At 49.2% G+C, this 17,405-nt stretch overlaps 1 protein-coding gene across 1 annotated transcript; it reads right to left on the bottom strand.

The window, feature by feature from the left end:
• Positions 1–3,247: 3,247 nt before the first annotated feature.
• Positions 3,248–16,604, bottom strand: pof1b (POF1B actin binding protein). Its single transcript, XM_062453674.1, is given in 14 exon segments — positions 3,248–4,314; positions 4,982–5,105; positions 5,316–5,386; positions 6,099–6,227; positions 6,524–6,643; positions 6,760–6,912; positions 7,388–7,438; positions 7,440–7,502; positions 8,011–8,103; positions 8,193–8,273; positions 8,569–8,602; positions 9,035–9,264; positions 15,119–15,196; positions 15,989–16,604. Coding segments are annotated over 14 exon segments (1,713 nt in total). The 5' UTR covers positions 16,454–16,604; the 3' UTR covers positions 3,248–4,293.
• Positions 16,605–17,405: the final 801 nt, after the last annotated feature.

The raw sequence follows: 17,405 nt of genomic DNA, 5'->3' as shown, positions 1-17,405 counted from the left end.
GACTATGAAGATTTCTCTCTCCCTCTCTCTCCCTCTCTCTCCCTCTCTCTCTCTCTCTCTCTCTCTCAGAATCAGAATCAGGTACAAAGGTACAAGGTCTAAAAAATCTAAAATAAAATATAAAGTAGCCAAATAATTTACAATATAAAAATACAAAAAATACAAATACAAACTCTTTCTCTCTCTCTCTGTCACTCACTCACTTACTGTCTCACTTACTCTCTTTCTCTGTCACTCCCTCACTCATTGACTAACTCACTCACTCTCAAACACTCACTCTCTCACTTATTGACTCATTCACTCTTAACTCTCTCTCTCTCACTAACTCACTGACTGCCTTATTCCCTCCCCTCACCATCCTCATTCTACTGTACCTCCCACCTTGTCTTCTCACCCTCCCTCCCTGCCTCTCTCCCTCCCTGCCCTCTCCCCCTTTCACTCCCAATCTCTCAATCTCAATCTCTCCTCTCCTTTTCACCACCCCAGTCCATCTTGTTCACTCCCTACAGTCACCTCACCTGTGAGGCAAGACTCCCCCTCTGCCCTCCCCCTCCCTCCCCCTCTACCCTCCCTGCCTCTCCCTCACGCACCCTCCCCCTCCCTCCCCCCTCTACCCTCCCCCTCCCTCCCTCACACACCATCCCCTTCCCTCCCCCCTCTACCCTCCCTCCCCCTCTACCCTCCCCCTCCCTCACGCACCCTCCCCCTCCCTCCCCCCTCCCTCCCCCTCTACCCTCCCCCTCCCTCACACACCCTCCCCTGGTCGTGTGTATGCCTGCTTGCGCCCAGCGCCCCCCCCCCCTAATTGTTGCTAATATTTCGTCAAAGTACCCGTGTTCCATTAACTGACCACCCCCCCCCCCCACTCCACCCCCTGCCCCCCCCCCCCCCCCCCCACCCCCCTCAGAAATAGCAGGTTTGGCTGGCGGCCAAGCGGCCATTTCCTGTGCGTCTGAGAGCATTCAGTTGCTGGGGCTCAAATGTATTTCCTGATCCTGACTGTGTATAACATTTTTATTAATGGCCAGGAGTGCATCAGTGTGCCTGGGTGAAGCTCACTGGAGAGAGAGAGAGAGAGAGAGAGAGAGAGAGAGAGAGAGAGAGAGAGAGAGAGAGAGAGAGAGAGAGAGAGAGAGAGAGAGAGAGAGAGAGAGAGAGAAAGGGTGGGGGGGGTTGAGAGCGAGAGAGAAGAGGGCAGTGATGGATGGAGCGAGAGAGGGAGAAGCAGAATGAAGTGAGACTGAGAGGGGTGAAGAGATGGAGGAGGAAAGGAGAGGGGCAGGGTGGGGAGAGAGGAGAGAGAGGCACGGAGGGGTCGGCTGTGAGGAGGAAATGGAGAGAGGGGAGTTTAGTTTCATTCAACTGTCATCTTACGTGCTTTTACAACAACAAAAAAACATAAATATTGTGCAGGAACTCCACGCTGGTGGGTCAGTAACTAGATCATAGAGAAAGAGTTGAGTCATACCTTAGAGAGGAGAGGTCAGACCTGTTTCTCTCTCTACAGCAGGACACCATGTTGGCTCAGTAGAGTGTGTACGTTACTTTTCATGAGACCAGCTCTAACAGTAACCAGGCCTACAAACCAACAGACAGGTTCAAAACATTTAGAAAACGGACACAAACAGCTGCCTCTCTCTGACCCCTTCCTCTCTCTCTGTCTCTATGTCTCTCTCTCGTGCCCGCGCGCACACACACAGTAAACCCAATATCCTCTCTGTCCGCAGGGGCTGCGGAGCAGAGCCAGTGCAGGCAGGAAGAGAGAGAGACTGCTTTATCCACATCAAAGGCCTGAATTATCAACCATAATCAATGCTTTCCCATTCCCCCCCCCCTCGCTCACTCCCTCTCTCGCTCCCTCACTGCCTCCCTTACTGTGTCCCCCCCCCCTCCCGCCCCCCCTCGCTCACTCCCTCTCTCGCTCCCTCACTGCCTCCCTTACTGTGTCCCCCCCCCCTCCCGCCCCCCCTCGCTCACTCCCTCTCTCGCTCCCTCACTGCCTCCCTTACTGTGTCCCCCGCACCCCTCCAGCCCCCCCTCGCTCACTCCCTCTCTCGCTCCCTCACTGCCTCCCTTACTGTGTCCCCCCCCCCTCCCGCCCCCCCTCGCTCACTCCCTCTCTCGCTCCCTCACTGCCTCCCTTACTGTGTCCCCCGCACCCCTCCACCCCCCAGGACCACCCCACCAACACCCACACTCATCTGCTAGGTCATCCTCCCCCTCCCCCATCCTCCCCCATCCGCCCCCCGCTTCCACCCTCCCACAGAGCTCCCCAACCCCACCCACTGTTCTATATGTGTGTGTGTGTGTGTGTGTGTGTGTGTGTGTGTGTGTGTGTGTGTGTGTGTGTGTCTGTCTGTGGTTCTGGAACACAACAACTTTATTTAATAGGTCCAGACCCCCCCCCAAAAAACATGCATATCAAATTGTTCCCAGTTTTAGCAGAGTACCTGGAAGACTGGAGACCCGCTATAACATATGCACACACACACACACCAGGAAGCAGAAAATACAGCAGTCTAATCATTACTAATTCATGAAACATGTATAAAATGGGCTATGTAATCAATTCAGTCAAGAACTGTGTCACAAAAGAATCAAACTACGTTTGATGTTGCAAGTACTAAAAACATCAAACCCTCCCATTTTACCACTTAAACTGGCACTGTAAATCAAACTGTACCTGCAGCTACAAAATATATATTTACATAATAATGAATAATATTGTTAACACGAACGGGGCAATGATACGGTCTCATACTGCTGTTGTCAGGGGTGCAAAGTCATGACTAGATTTGTGGCATGGTTGTGATGCATGGATGGATGGATGGATATATAGATAAATAGATAGATCAGTGAATGGAGTCAAAATGGTTGACAGCCCTGCAAGCCAAGCCCTACAGAGATATCATGACCTCATTCACTACAGTACGGCTGTCTATCTGGCACTCCGCTGCCGTTACCGCAGGCCTGCGTGCGGTTGGCCCCCTCTGGTGGCAGAATCGGGTATCGCAGTTTTCCCGCAGCTTCGGAGACAGTCGAGGAAACCGTTGATGTTCGGGAGCTGGTGATGTTATAGCGTCATCTGGCGCACAGCGTTGGCAAGAAGATAATTAATTACGTTTTTGATGAGTGTACGGTTTTCCTTGAAATATCGCTTTTTATTGATTACTTAAAAGGATAAGTTTGATACTTGACAAATCATTTTTCAAATGCTGAAGAAAAAAAGACCCGAATACCGTTGATGTTATAGATTTTACCATTTTTTATTAAGAATCTAGATATGTATTTCCATTGGACATGAGGGAAGCAATGTTAATTGTCAGTCAGTTCCCATCTTGCGGTCAAAAATATGCATTTACTCAATTAGCTTAGAGTTATCATACTTTGAACAGGGGTTTGACTCCTGCCAGCTAGTCCAAGACAATGGTTTAAGCATATATAAAGGATCTGTTATAAAGTATAAAACATCTCTTTCTCCATGGACACCAGTCCAAGGGCAATGCACACCATACACATCAGATCAAAAGGCAAGTCAGCACACATTTGCTTCATGTACAGTTTATCATTTGTGCTTCTAAAACAACCAGTCGTTTCAGCAGGCTATCACCAATATAATCGCATCGCTCCCCTCTTTCTAACATTCACCCACACACCACTCTAACCCCCCTTCCCACCCTCACCCGTCTCCAACACCACCAAGCATTCTTAGCTCAACACGGAGCAACATCAGCACGCAAACCAACAACATCATCATCACACCCATGCAACGTACCTCATCAGAAATATAACCTAACTGGCAAGACATAAACGTGTTTAAATACATCCTTGTAATCTGTTACCTTTTAATAATAAAAATAAAAAAACACCAATTCAAACCAAATAGACGGAAAAGAGGAACAACCTTGTACCTGTCTCAGCACATTGCAGACTACTCTCTTACAGGAAAAACTTCAAAACAATATTTCTAACATGCATGGTAACTATAGGTAACGGCAGTGGGGGAAAGAGGAGGGGGGATGGTCCCTATCCAGGATGTGATGGTTCCATTGACTGATTTTTTATTTGCGTTTGGTCGTTAACTATTTTGCTCCTTGCGCCACCCAATGCAACACCTGCATGTACAAAAACCCCTTCAGCCCAATCCAGAGATCCCCTTTAATTTAGGGGTCTTAAGACACCATCACCCAGGCAACCTTCTGGACATGGGGGAGTCAAAGGGGGGCATGCAGGGAGGGGGAGGGATGTCTGGATCTTGTTGTCGTTCATTCCTGTCGGAGAGAAGCAGTGTCTTTAAGGACTTGAAATGGTTTCCTGTTACAAGATAAACAACACGGACACAGAGGTTACAGTGTGACACAACACAGGTCATCCACGTCAACAGGTCAAAGGTCATCCACGTCAACAGGTCAAAGGTCATCCACGTCAACAGGTCAAAGGTCATCCACGTCAACAGGTCAAAGGTTAACTACAGTAGGACTACAGTAGAACTCGTCTTGAGCTTCTCTCAACTCCCGTCTCGTCTAAGGATCGCAACACATCCCTACGTTAAGGACATTAATGTGCTCTATGAGACAACATTATAGATCCAGAAGACATAGATCCGGAATATATATATATCTATATATATATAGATAGATATATAGATCTACTGGACTAACTGTAATCCAAAACAACAATTTGAAATAAGCATGACATGACTGGACAGGACTCAAACCCAGACAAGCGTGCCAACAACACCTTTACTCCACAGAAGAAAGATCCAGTAGGTCACTGTTGAATGTTGTGGCGTCTGGAGAGTCGTTCATTAATCACGAGTAACAGACAGGGGCAGAATGTAACGAGGGCCCTCTAAGCCACAAGATGTCTGGCTCGGGATATGAAATGATCTCCAAACTGACCCGTCACCAGCCAACTGTCACCCTGCGGACTTCTCAACACACAACCAAATGACCACCGATTAAGTGTCTCCAGCCCCTACCTGTTGGGTCATCTCCCCTGTTGTTGTCTTGATGACGATGGTCTTGGCCTCTTTGATGGAAGGCTGGTGCGTGGACTGGAACTCATCGCTCAGGAGTCCCAGGAGGGGGTACTGGTTCCTGTACCTACACACACACACACACACACACGCATGTTACAACTCATGCTGTATTATCCTAGATGCTACCTGCACACACACGCTTACACACGCACACACACATCCACATACTTTCAGTCCCCTGTCACATACTTCCATAATGACGATATTGTGCTGTGTGGAGTCGTGTGACTGTAAGTTGTGTGTCGTTGTGTCATGTGAAGGTGTGAACTCTGACCTGTTGGTGATGACGGTCTGGGTGACGTTCTTGGAGCTATCGCTCTTCACTGTCTGCAGACGCCTGATCTCCTGCGGGGGTCAGAGAGAGAGAGAGAGAGCGAGCAAAGGTCAGGGGTCAGCGGTCTGCTCTGCCGCTAACAGAGAAGGAGATCCTAGGCCTGGTCTCTCAGGCTGAAGAGAAAAATTTCACCTCAGAGGGAGCAGAAACCAGTCTGGTGTGAAAGTAGAGACTAAGCAGTCTGGTGTCACAGATGGATAAAACAACAAATAAAGCACGTCCCTGAGGTGAAATGATTTATGGAGGACAGCATTAAAGAACACAGGGAGGAGAGGGGAATGTCGTCCAACCGGAATGACGGGAGTAGATTAGATTAGGGTTGGGCATGATGCCCATTTGGGTGTGTGGTGTGTGTGGTGTGTGTGGTTCGTGTGGTTTGTGTGTGTGTGTGTGTGGTGGAGGGAGCAGGCGTATTAATCAACACACTGACAGGCTCATCAGGGCATCGTTATGTTGCCAGGAGGCCAAGCCAGAAACAAGCAAGTGTTCGTTCTCTCCTGTTGACTCTGGAATCATCTAAACATGAGAACTCTGACAAGCTAAACCCTTAATGATTGGCTCGGCAATGCGGCATGTCTGATTGGATCGCATGCCCCAACAGGTAGACCAGGTAGGGAGGAAAGTGTGCCTGTGTGTGTGTGTGTTTGTGTGTGTGTGTGTTTCTCTGGTCCCTCAGTTCAAACACAACCCCAGTTAGACCCCCCCCCTCCCTCGACCTCTGACCTCTTCCTGGCGTCTGATGATGGTCTCCCGCTGCTCCAGTGATGTCAGCAGCTCTGTGATGCGTAGCTGCAGGCTGCGGTCACCTGATCGCTCCGAGCTGTACTCTGTCTGGATCCTGGTCATCTGGGACTAACACAGACACACGCACACACACATACACACACACGTTACACACAAGCAAGAGCACACACAGCATGCTACTGAAAACAACACTTCCTCTTTGTTTAAACGCTCCTCCATTATTCTCCCCCTCCACCCCTCTCTCCTCTCCATTATTCTCCTCCACCCTTCTCCCCTCTCTCCTCCACCCTTCTCCCCTCTCTCCTCCACCCTTCTCCCCTCTTTCCTCCACCCTTCTCCCCTCTTTCCTCCACCCTTCTCTCCTCCACCTCTCACCCCTCTCCTCTCCACCCCTCTCCCCTCACCCGCAGCATCTCCAGCTCCTTGTCCTTCTCCTGCCTCAGGCTGATGAGCTGCTGGTTGTACTGCAGAGCCAGCTCCTCTGTCTTCACCTGCAGAGAGGAGCTGCTGCCCTGGCCCGCCAGCTGCACACACACACACACACACACACACACACAGCAGAGTAGAAATCAGCAAAATACAGAAGAGTAGAGTACAGTAGAGAACAGAGTTGAGAACAGTAGAGAACAGAGTATAACACCTTCTGTCGCAGCATGTCGTTCTCCTTCTGCAGGACTCTCAGGCTTCCCTCCACTTCCTTGATCCTGAAGTCTTGTCCAGACCCAGAACTCTGGTACTCCAGAAGCTGCCTCTCCAGGCTGCGCTGGCTACTGCTGCTCTCCTTCAGAGACACCTGGACACACACACACACACATTTAGTCATTTAGCAGGCGCTCTTATCCATTCCCCCCGAAGCAAGTAGGGTGAAGTGTTTTGCCCAAGGACACAACGTCATTTAGCACGGCCGGGAATCGCCCGGGAATCGATCCGGCAACCTTCTGATTACTAGGCCGATTCCCTAACCGCTCAGCCACCTGACTCCCTATATACACACACACATATATATATATATACTGTATATACACACTCAGATAAACTTCATACATACACAAACACACATATACTATATACACTACACTGTGCGTACATGTATTGTTACATTTGTACACACACACATATATAATGTATATGAACACACACACACACACTCACACACACACACACACACTCACACACACACACACACACACACACTCACACACACACACACACACACACTCACACACACACACACACACACACACACATGCAGACTGGTGTGTGCTGACCTGGAGCTGGCGGTTGTTCTCCCTGACAGCCTCCAGGAGGCGATCATACTGCCTGGGCCTGGTCGGCCTTGAAGCTCAGGTCTCTCTCCAGGCTCTCCTTCTCACTCTCCAGGCGCTGGGGGGGGGGGGTGGGGGGGAGTCAACTACAGCACCCAACCAGAGTCCTCCCATTTCATGCTAACTTGATTCATTCAGGGTAAAACGGGGGTCTCCTGCTGAGATGTTCTGCAGGTCGACCAGAGATGTTGTGGTTGTGATGCAGGATGTGATGCAGGATGTGGTTGTGGATGTGATGCAGGATGTGTGCAGGATGTGGTTGTGGATGTGATGCAGGATGTGGTTGTGGATGTGGTTGTGGATGTGATGCAGGATATGATGCAGGATGTGGTACAGGATGTGGTTGTGGATGTGATGCAGGATGTGGTTGTGGATGTGATGCAGGATGTGGTTGTGGATGTGGTTGTGGATGTGATGCAGGATGTGGTTGTGGTGCAGGATGTGGTGCAGGATGTGGTTGTGGTGCAGGATGTGGTGCAGGATGTGGTGCAGGATGTGGTTGTGGTGCAGGATGTGGTGCAGGATGTGGTTGTGGTGCAGGATGTGGTGCAGGATGTGGTTCTTACGTGGAGATCCTCAGACATGTGCAGCAGTTCCTCTCTCAGGCTGCTGAAGGTGGTGAGCAGCAGACGCATGCTCTTATCTGCTGTCACACGAGTCTGGGGGGGGGTAACCGCGGTGAAACAGCGGGTAAGAATTGGTAAACAGGCGGTGAGTAACGGTGAGACAGGCGGTGAGAAGGCCTTACCTGCAGCAGGTAGCGGATCTGCTGCTTGGTCAGCTCCGAAGCTCCTCGGGGGATCAGATTCTCCACCTCGTCCCTTTCCATCTGCACACACACACACACAGGCACGCACACACACGCACACACACAGGCACGCACACACACGCACACACACAGGCACGCACACACGCACACACACACACACACAGGCACGCACACACACACGCACACACACACACATGCACACACACACACAGGCACGCACGCACACGCACACACACGCAGGCACGCACACACACACGCAGGCAGGCGAACACACACACATGCAATTTGAGCGTCAACCACAGAACATATTCCACAAGTCTGTGCTGGATGGTTTACAAGTTTCTGTCTAAACTACCTTGTAGTCATTGCTGGGATCCAGAAGATGCTTTCTGTGACAGAGAGAGAGATCCAGGTTAGCTCTCCACAACATGGTAGGGCATCTCAGCTTTGTGTGTGTGTGTGTGTGTGTGTCTTCAAAACTGAGCCCTCAAGCTTTTTAGGAAGGAATCCACACATGTCTGATCACGCTGCAGGAAACAGAAGCACCAAAACACACACACACACATACACACACACACATACACACAAAGTAGCAGGCCTCTCTGAGGTGTGTCTGGCTAGTTCATGCTTCAATCATTCGTTCATCCACGTATCCATCTCTCCCTCCCTCCATCCCTCCATCCATCCCTCCCTCCATCCATCCATCCATCCATCCCTCCATCCCTCCATCCATCCATCAATCCCTCCATCCATCCCTCCCTCCATCCCTCCCTCCCTCCATCCATCCATCCCTCCCTCCATCCCTCCCTCCCCTCTCCTACCGTCCTCTGATCTTGGCCACGTGTTCGGAGATGCAGGTGTGGATGTCGCAGTTCTTCCTGTACACCTCGGCCAGCAGCTCCCCGAAGAAGCGGGTGTCCATCTTAACCAGGGGCTCCACCTCCTTCAGGTGCACCTGGGACACCCTCTCCACCACCCTCTCCACCACCTTCTCCTCCACCTTCACTGTCTCCTGCACCTCCTCCTCTTCCTCCTCCTCTTCCACCACCTCCTGGAAGACAGACAGCGAAAGAGAGGGAGGGAGAGAGAGAGAGAGAGAGAGAGAGAGAGAGAGAGAGAGTGGGGGGGAGAAAGAGAAAGGGAGAGGAATATAAACAAAACCTCATCAGTAACTTTGGCACTAACGTCGAACCATAAATCAATCATTTCCCCAGGCTACAAGACCAACCCAGGTCAACAATGTCAAGCTGAACATCACCCTTTCACACTGTATTCACACACAGATGCTTTGATCTGTAGCAACACGAAAACAGGGCTTTTAGAACGTACAACTGAGTTCTAGAACGAAAGAGCTCTGAGGCCCTCTCGGGCCAGCTTCCTGTTAGGATCGCTTCAGCTTCCTGTTAGGATCGCTTCAGCTTCCTGTCAGGGCTTGATTGGTTCTAGTACGAGATCCTGTCCTCAGCAGCCAGGTGAGACCACGGGCCTGGTCATGTGACCTGCTATGTCAACACAGTTATGTAACAACTTACGGAACGCCGGCGTCATAGTCCGACACTGACAAGCCCTCCACTCTAAAAACACACGTCAGTCAAACTCTTTGTTTGGCTGAAACGCGGTGTGTGTGTCTGTGTGTGTGTCTGTGTGTGTGTGTGGTTGTCTTGCTAGACAAAGTCAGCCATCAGACTGTGACCAGTATACTGAAGTAGCACCTATGTTTACAGGGTTATGTAACAGGATCAAAACCCGCAGAGTCAAAAGACAAAGCTGCTTTTCAGTTCTTCTGTTTGACCATTAAATCTCAAACTAGCTTTCGCCCCTTCTCTTCCTCCTCCCTCCCTCTCTCTCTACCTCCTCCCTCCTCCCTCCCACTCTCTCTACCTCCTCCCTCCTCCCTCCCTCTCTCTCTCTCTACCTCCTCCCTCCCTCTCTCTCTCTCTACCTCCTCCCTCCTCCCTCCCTCTCTCTCTACCTCCTCCCTCCCTCTCTCTCTTCCTCCTCCCTCCTCCCTCCCTCTCTCTCTACCTCCTCCCTCCCTCTCTCTCTTCCTCCTCCCTCCCTCTCTCTCTACCTCCTCCCTCCCTCTCTCTCTACCTCCTCCATCCTCCCTCCCTCTCTCTCTACCTCCTTCCTCCCTCCCTCTCTCTCTCTCTCCTCCCTCCCTCCCTCCCTCCCTCTCTCTCTACCTCCTCCCTCCCTCTCTACCTCCTCCCTCCCTCTCTCTCTACCTCCTCCCTCCCTCTCTCTCTTCCTCCTCCCTCCTCCCTCTCTCTCTACCTCCTCCCTCCCTCTCTCTCTACCTCCTCCCTCCCTCTCTCTCTACCTCCTCCCTCCCTCTCTCTCTACCTCCCTCCCTCCGGCCTTCAAAGGGGAGTGTGGAAGACTTGCCAGTTTATCCAATGAAGAGAGGGAGGGATGAAGAGAGGGAGGGAATATACTGTCAATGGTGAGATGACCTGATTAACACGCCTGCTAGGGAAGCCTACCCTGTGGTTCTAATTGAGCCCATAGTGTCTCAGTTTCCACGAAGCCCACTGACAGATAAGGAGGAGTTCTGCGACTGGGGAACCCTAATGGCTGCTGCCTGCTTACTTCTTCCTTTCTCTGACGCCAGCCTCATCGGTCACAGGCTCGCACCTTGCCTGACATTTTACTACCGTGTGTCGGTGTCAATCCACAGTCTGTATTAAGACGACCAGCAGCTCCTTTGAAGTGAAGAGATAAGCTCCACCCCCCCCCCCAAGCCCCCCCCCCCCCCCCCTGCGGGGTGTATCTGGTCCAGGAACATTCCGCCCGTGCCTGCAGTGAGAGTGGAAGGAAAAAGGTGTTGCTGGGAGGCGGAGCTAACTGGGTTTTGTGGGAGGGGCAGGATCGTCAGGCTAACAGGACCGGTTCACGAGCTGGCTCAACCCCCCCACCCCCCACCCCCTCGGGCCAACACGCTGGATTGTGTCAAGGTCAGCTCCGGCTGGTGAACCCTTACTGCTGGCCTTCGACTCCATCAATCAGTCTGTCTGTGGGGAGTGACTGTACGTCAACATGGGTGTGTGACAGCGGGGGTCAAAGGTCAGTTCTTGACCTGCAGTAAATCTTTCCAAACCCACTTTCTCAGAGAACTGGAGGCAGGAAATGACTGAAATTAGAGATTCTTCATTGTCCTGACTAACTATGGCTGTTTAAACCTCTCCAATACTAACAAGAGGGCACTGATTTTAAGGGAAACTGGTATCTTATGTGTGAGGCTCTTCAAAGTTTTTTTGATTCCAATGTGTGAGCGTTTAAAAGACTACTGTACACCGATTGCTTTTTCTCTGTGCTTTTTCCCATTTTCGTCCTTCCTCTGGTCTTCTTCTTCTTGTGTTTTAAATGTAAACAACATCAAAGCACACTTCCTCGGTTCTCCCAGTTCATCACACACACACACACAGGGGAGGACGGAGGGCAGGGGGGAGAGAAAGAAATGGGGGTGGGGGAGAGAGGGAGAAGAAAGGGAGAGAGAGAAGACCGTGAGATTGTAGCTCCGTCTTACAGGGATAATCAGAGGGAGAGCGAGAGCGATAAGAGTGCGTTACTGATTGAAGAGTAGAGAAACTAACACTTATTTCCCTGTGCTTTAGAGAGAGCTGCGCCCATACTGATGATTTGCATATTGGAACTCCTCCAAAGCTTGAACCTTGTTGTTTTCATAGTTGACATACCTGACCACACACTAACTGGGATGTGCTTGAGGATGAGTACGTGAGAGACAGAATCATATTACAGCTAATTTCACACCACCACCGCAAACTGATTATACTGGATGGATGGATGGATGGATGGATCACCCACAGCCTCTATCCTGTCCAGCAGGAGGGCAGCAGTGACACGTACACGGGAGGGCAGCAGTGACACGTACACGGGAGGGCAGCAGTGACACGTACACGGGAGGGCAGCAGTGACACGTACACGGGAGGGCAGCAGTGACACGTACACGGGAGGGCAGCAGTGACACGTTCACGGGAGGGCAGCAGTGACACGTACACGGGAGGGCAGCAGTGACACGTATACGGGAGGGCAGCAGTGACACGTACACGGGAGGGCAGCAGTGACACGTTCACGGGAGGGCAGCAGTGACACGTACACTGCAGGGCAGCAGACAGGCCCTCAAAGCACCTGTGAGGTAACTCCACACCCAAACACACGACCTCAGAAACACTTCACCTGGAAGCGTGTCAGTTTTTCTCTCTGGTTCTGTTGCCTCATCCACAGTCACATATTGTGTGTGTGTGTGTGTGTGTTTGTGTGTAGGATCCAGGTCAATGTGTGAGGACAGCATTAACAGGGGCACTGTAACTGTAGATCCCGGCTATTGTGAGCATGGCTGGGTAAAAGAGAGGGAAACAGTATCCCCTTCCGACTGGTGTGTGTGTGTGTGTGTGTGTGTGTGTGTGTGTGTGTGTGTGTGTGTGTGTGTGTGTGTGTGTGTGTGTGTGTGTGTGTGTGAGTGTGTACAAGCACGCATGCGTGTGTCTGCGTGGGGGAACTCTGGAGGAATTTGAGGGGCAAAGGACAACAATATCGAGGAACTTATAACAGAGAAAATGTGAACACACACACAGGGTGTACACACTGCCTGACACTCGTTCATCCTCCCAAGCCTCCGACCTGAAAGTCTACACAAATACATTATTAAACCTCTGGTCCTATCCACCTCTTTTTACCAAGAAGTCTGTAGTCAATCTCTCTCTCCCTCTCTCTCTCTCTCATTCTTTACTTCCCTCCCTCCCTGCACCTCTCTCTCCCTACCTCATCCCTCTCTCTAATCCCTCCTACCCCCCTCTTTATCAAACTTTCTTCTGCCCACTCGCCTCTCTCTCTCCCTCTCTCTCTCTCCCTCTCTCTCTCCCTCACTCTCTCTCCCTCTCTCTCTCCCTCTCTCTCTTTCTCTTTCTTATTCCCAGAGTTTTCATAATTAGGTTCCAGGAGTGCCATCACAGGGCACAGCCCAGTCCTCCTCTCTGTCACAGTTACCTCCTTGTCTGACTGGCATCTTCCCAGCTGGCACCTCGCTAGTGTGGGAACACACACACACACACACATCCAAGACACGCCTTGCCACTTAAACTGTCTGACAAGAATGATACAAAGAAAAACAGCCCATAAACCCACAACAAAACAGATCTGGCCTCTGGCTCATCACCGGTAGGTGTCTGTTTATTAACCGACATCTCCCGAACGCATTAAATACCTACCTTAAATACCTACATTCTACCTGCTGTAGGTAGGATGTATATAGGATGTAAATGTATATTCTACATATTATACCTACACTCTGCGTTTTCTGTGCAGACGACCATCGCAACATCGCTGATGTTGTGAATAACATACAGGGCATAGTATGCAAACTGAGGATTCAGTCTTGGATGACAAGATAGGTTTCCTATCCAGGGCACTTTACATGAACACACAGACACGACTACAAACAACCAAGTCCTAGTGAAGAAGATCACGTTCAGTCTCGTCGCCATGTTGGATTCCAAGTTCTTTATGACACTGCACTCAACTTCTGACAACTAATTATGTGTCACTTTCCATCTCACTCACATTTGCAAAGGTTAAGTTATTTTGAAGGTGGGAGAAAGTATGCCTGTGTCTGTATACGTGTCTATGTGTGTGTGTGTCTATGCATGTGTGTGTGTGTCTATGCGTGTGTGTATGTGTGTCCGAGGTTCCCAGGTTGTAGGCAAACACAGACTAAAAGCCATGTCATTATCTTCTCGCTTCAGGACAACACAGCTGTTAGACATACCATCATTTACAGTACAACACAATCTCCCCCAGGTGTCTCGTTTAAAAAGCGATAACATCTCTGTGTGTGTGTGTGTGTCTGTCATCTCTCTGTCATCTCTCTGTCATGCGGGTTAGGTAGGCTACACGCTGTTCACTCAAAGTGCTGAGGTACTGTTGAAAACACTGCTCACACGAACATACGCCTCACTCAAACAGATCGACGACAGCCCTAGCGTTTAATACTGGTTCGCTGTCCACTGAAACACTACTGTATTCTGTATGTAAAACAAGGTATTTTAGTGCATCTCAGCTGCCTGTCTTCCTATAGGCCGATAGGCATGACTCCTGTGGTTCGGCGAGAGGCGTGGTAGCGCCGTCGTTGACGTAGCAATACTTCAAGCGGTAAGGAGTGGTGATGAGGGCCAGAAAGGATCCATGTTTGGGGCGATGATGTCAGGTACAGAGGACAAGACACAACACATTCAGGGTGTTGCCACGACAACACAGACAAAGTTAGCTTAGCACTCCAGCTACACACTTCCTGGAAATCCTAAACTGAAAACCCAACTTCACATGTTAGGCTAATTACACACACACACACACACACACACGTGTGTGTTGACCAAACACACACACACCAAACACCGCAAATCAACTTGTCTCACAGAGACAGAGAGACAGCTAGGAGAAATGACGAGCACAATAATTAGTAATGAGGCCAGATCAAAGTGTGTCGCCGCCCACAGCAAAGGATTGTGGGAGGGAAAAGAAAACAGACACACCCTCATAACTGCCTGTGCACAGTTGCAATAAACCAGGTACAACACACACACACACACACACACAAGCTTCCCTACAGGGGCGTGTCCTGGGTGTGTCTCAGGACAGATGATTAATAAAACCTGACTGTCTCATAGTTACTGTGGGTGTGTCTGTTCAGTGACCTGCTGAGACAACAGCCAAGGTGTGTGTGTGAGTGTGTGTGTGTGTGTGTGTGCATGTATGAGCGTGCATTGGTATGGTTATGTGTTTGTCTATGCTTTCTGTCTGTGATGTATGTGTTTGTATGGGAGCAGGCATGAGTGTGTGTGTGTGTGTGTGTGTGTGTGTGTGCGTGTGTGTGTGTGTACTCTCACCTCCTCGACGCTTGGCTCAGGACTCTTGACTGGGCTGGGAGTCTGGCTGAACACGGAGGAAGAATTCCCATTCACATGCTGTTGGATGAGAGAAATGCGTGAGAACAGGTACAGAAAGGAGAGAGAGAGAGACATAGAGAGAGAGAGAGACATAGCGAGAGAGAGAGAGAGAGAGAGAGAGAGAGAGAGAGAGAGAGAGAGAGAGAGAGAGAGAGAGAGAGAGAGAGAGAGAGAGAGAGAGAGAGAGAGAGAGAGAGAGAGAGAGACAGAGAGAGACATAGAGAGAGAGAGATCAAACAGACCACATGGTTTGCTGAGGGTGTGGTGACAAACTCAGGGACTTCTAATTGAAACAGGTGCTAAACAGATGAGGGACACCCTCAGACAGTGTCTTCTCATCTGGATTAGGCCCAACTATAGATTTATGTCTATAGGTCTGTTTCTATACCAACGTACCCAGCAGCAATGGGGAATATTATATGATAGAGGAAAACTGACAAAGACAGATTGACAGAGAGAGAGACAGACAGACAGAAATACAGAGAAAAGAGGGATTCATTTACTCCCTTAAATACTATGGCACAGGGTTGAGGTATTTTGCAAAAGTTTGGAACTCCAACAACCAAGTCATGACGTTTTATGTTGTTTTACAGTAGCCTGATAATATCGTCATTGACAATAAACGGTTAGAGGACCAAACATTCGCTCTTCTGGTCATAAGTCTTGGGTCGGTCTTCTTGACCCAACCGATTACTTAACATTCCTGCCTCCAACAAAGATAAAGGGCTGGACTATTAATCGATTAAATAATCACGACAAAAAAAATCTGTGAAGTGAGTTTAGCCTTCCTAGGTCTAGCAGACAATTTACCTCGGAGATCTGCTGTCGGTACATGAATTCCGAATCCTCCAAACTGCTGACACTGGCGCTGGGAACGTTCTGCAGATAAACCGTTGACATCATCTGGGGCATAACTTGAGGTGCGTTGTTCACCAATACATATGACTGCTGCGCCGGTTGCTGTACGGGTACCAGGTATCGCACCGTCTCGTAGGAGCTGTTTAAACCGTACGGTAGCGGGGAAAGTTGACTGTAGTTAACCATATTCGCATTGGACAAAACTGTATTGGTGTTGGACAAAACCGTATTCGAAGGTTCAGCTGCGACGCTGATCGTTCTGTACGTATTGGTGTTGGACAAAACCGTATTCGAAGGTTCGGCTGCGACGTTGATCGTTCTGTACGTATTGGTGTTGGACAAAAGCGTATTCGAAGGTTCGGCTGCGACGCTGATCGTTCTGTACGTCGAGGTGTTGTGCGCAATAGGATAAGACATCTTGAAGCGAATCAAAAGTCCACCGACGCAATAAAAAGTTGTGAAGAATAATAGTTTAAAATATATCCGTAAAGTGTTGTCTATGTACCATGCGCAGAGGCTGCTAGGTCTACAATACTCCCGTGGACTCTGATCAACTTCCTTGAGTTTGAAAGAGGTATTGTGACTAGACTGCTGTGGGCGGTCCACATGCAAATGTTATTGAAGCACAGCCTACCAAAAGCTATACCCATCATCTATGGAGTTGTAATATTCCAAGGCCTAGAATATTACAGTATTCAAGCATAACAGCATTTCTGGGAAGTGGTGGAGAGACAGCTTTAATAATTATTACTGTGTTTAATTGTGGAGGGAAGTGGGATTGTTCTCATAACTAAGAGTTTTTAATTAAAACATGAATATTTTTCTGGTGAATCTTCATTTCTCCCATCCTGATGTAACAGTCACATAAACACAACGTGAATATGGAAATGAGGCTCGAGGTAGATAACAACATTATGCTCACAGTATAGATCAGACATAAATTCAATATTTGTATTTATTTTTTATATTATTGTCTACATCACATAACATAGCATGTTATTTAAGTTTATGTTTATAAGTAAAATATATTAAGTCGTACAGAATTAATTAATTAATAAACAATAAAACAATTGTACATAGCCTGTATTTTATGTTTACATTTATATACAATATACATTTTCAGTATAAATCAAATATCTTATGTACAATTATACTTTAGATAATGAATACAAATACATACAGTTCCTATGTTCATATAAGTTTGATTATTAAATGAGATCTAGAGATCAGGATCTCTAGTCTTCCCAGAACAAAAGTGTGTCTTTAAGTTTCCTGAATCACTGAAGCTCTTCCCACACTGGTCACAGTGGTACGGCTTCTCTCCTGAGTGAACACGCTGGTGTCTCTTTAAGTTTCCTGAATCACTGAA

Source organism: Osmerus eperlanus, chromosome 27 (genome assembly GCF_963692335.1).
Source record: "Osmerus eperlanus chromosome 27, fOsmEpe2.1, whole genome shotgun sequence".
NCBI lineage: Eukaryota > Metazoa > Chordata > Actinopteri > Osmeriformes > Osmeridae > Osmerus > Osmerus eperlanus.
Note: the sequence above shows the minus strand (reverse complement) of the source record. Positions and strands in the feature narration are given on the sequence as shown.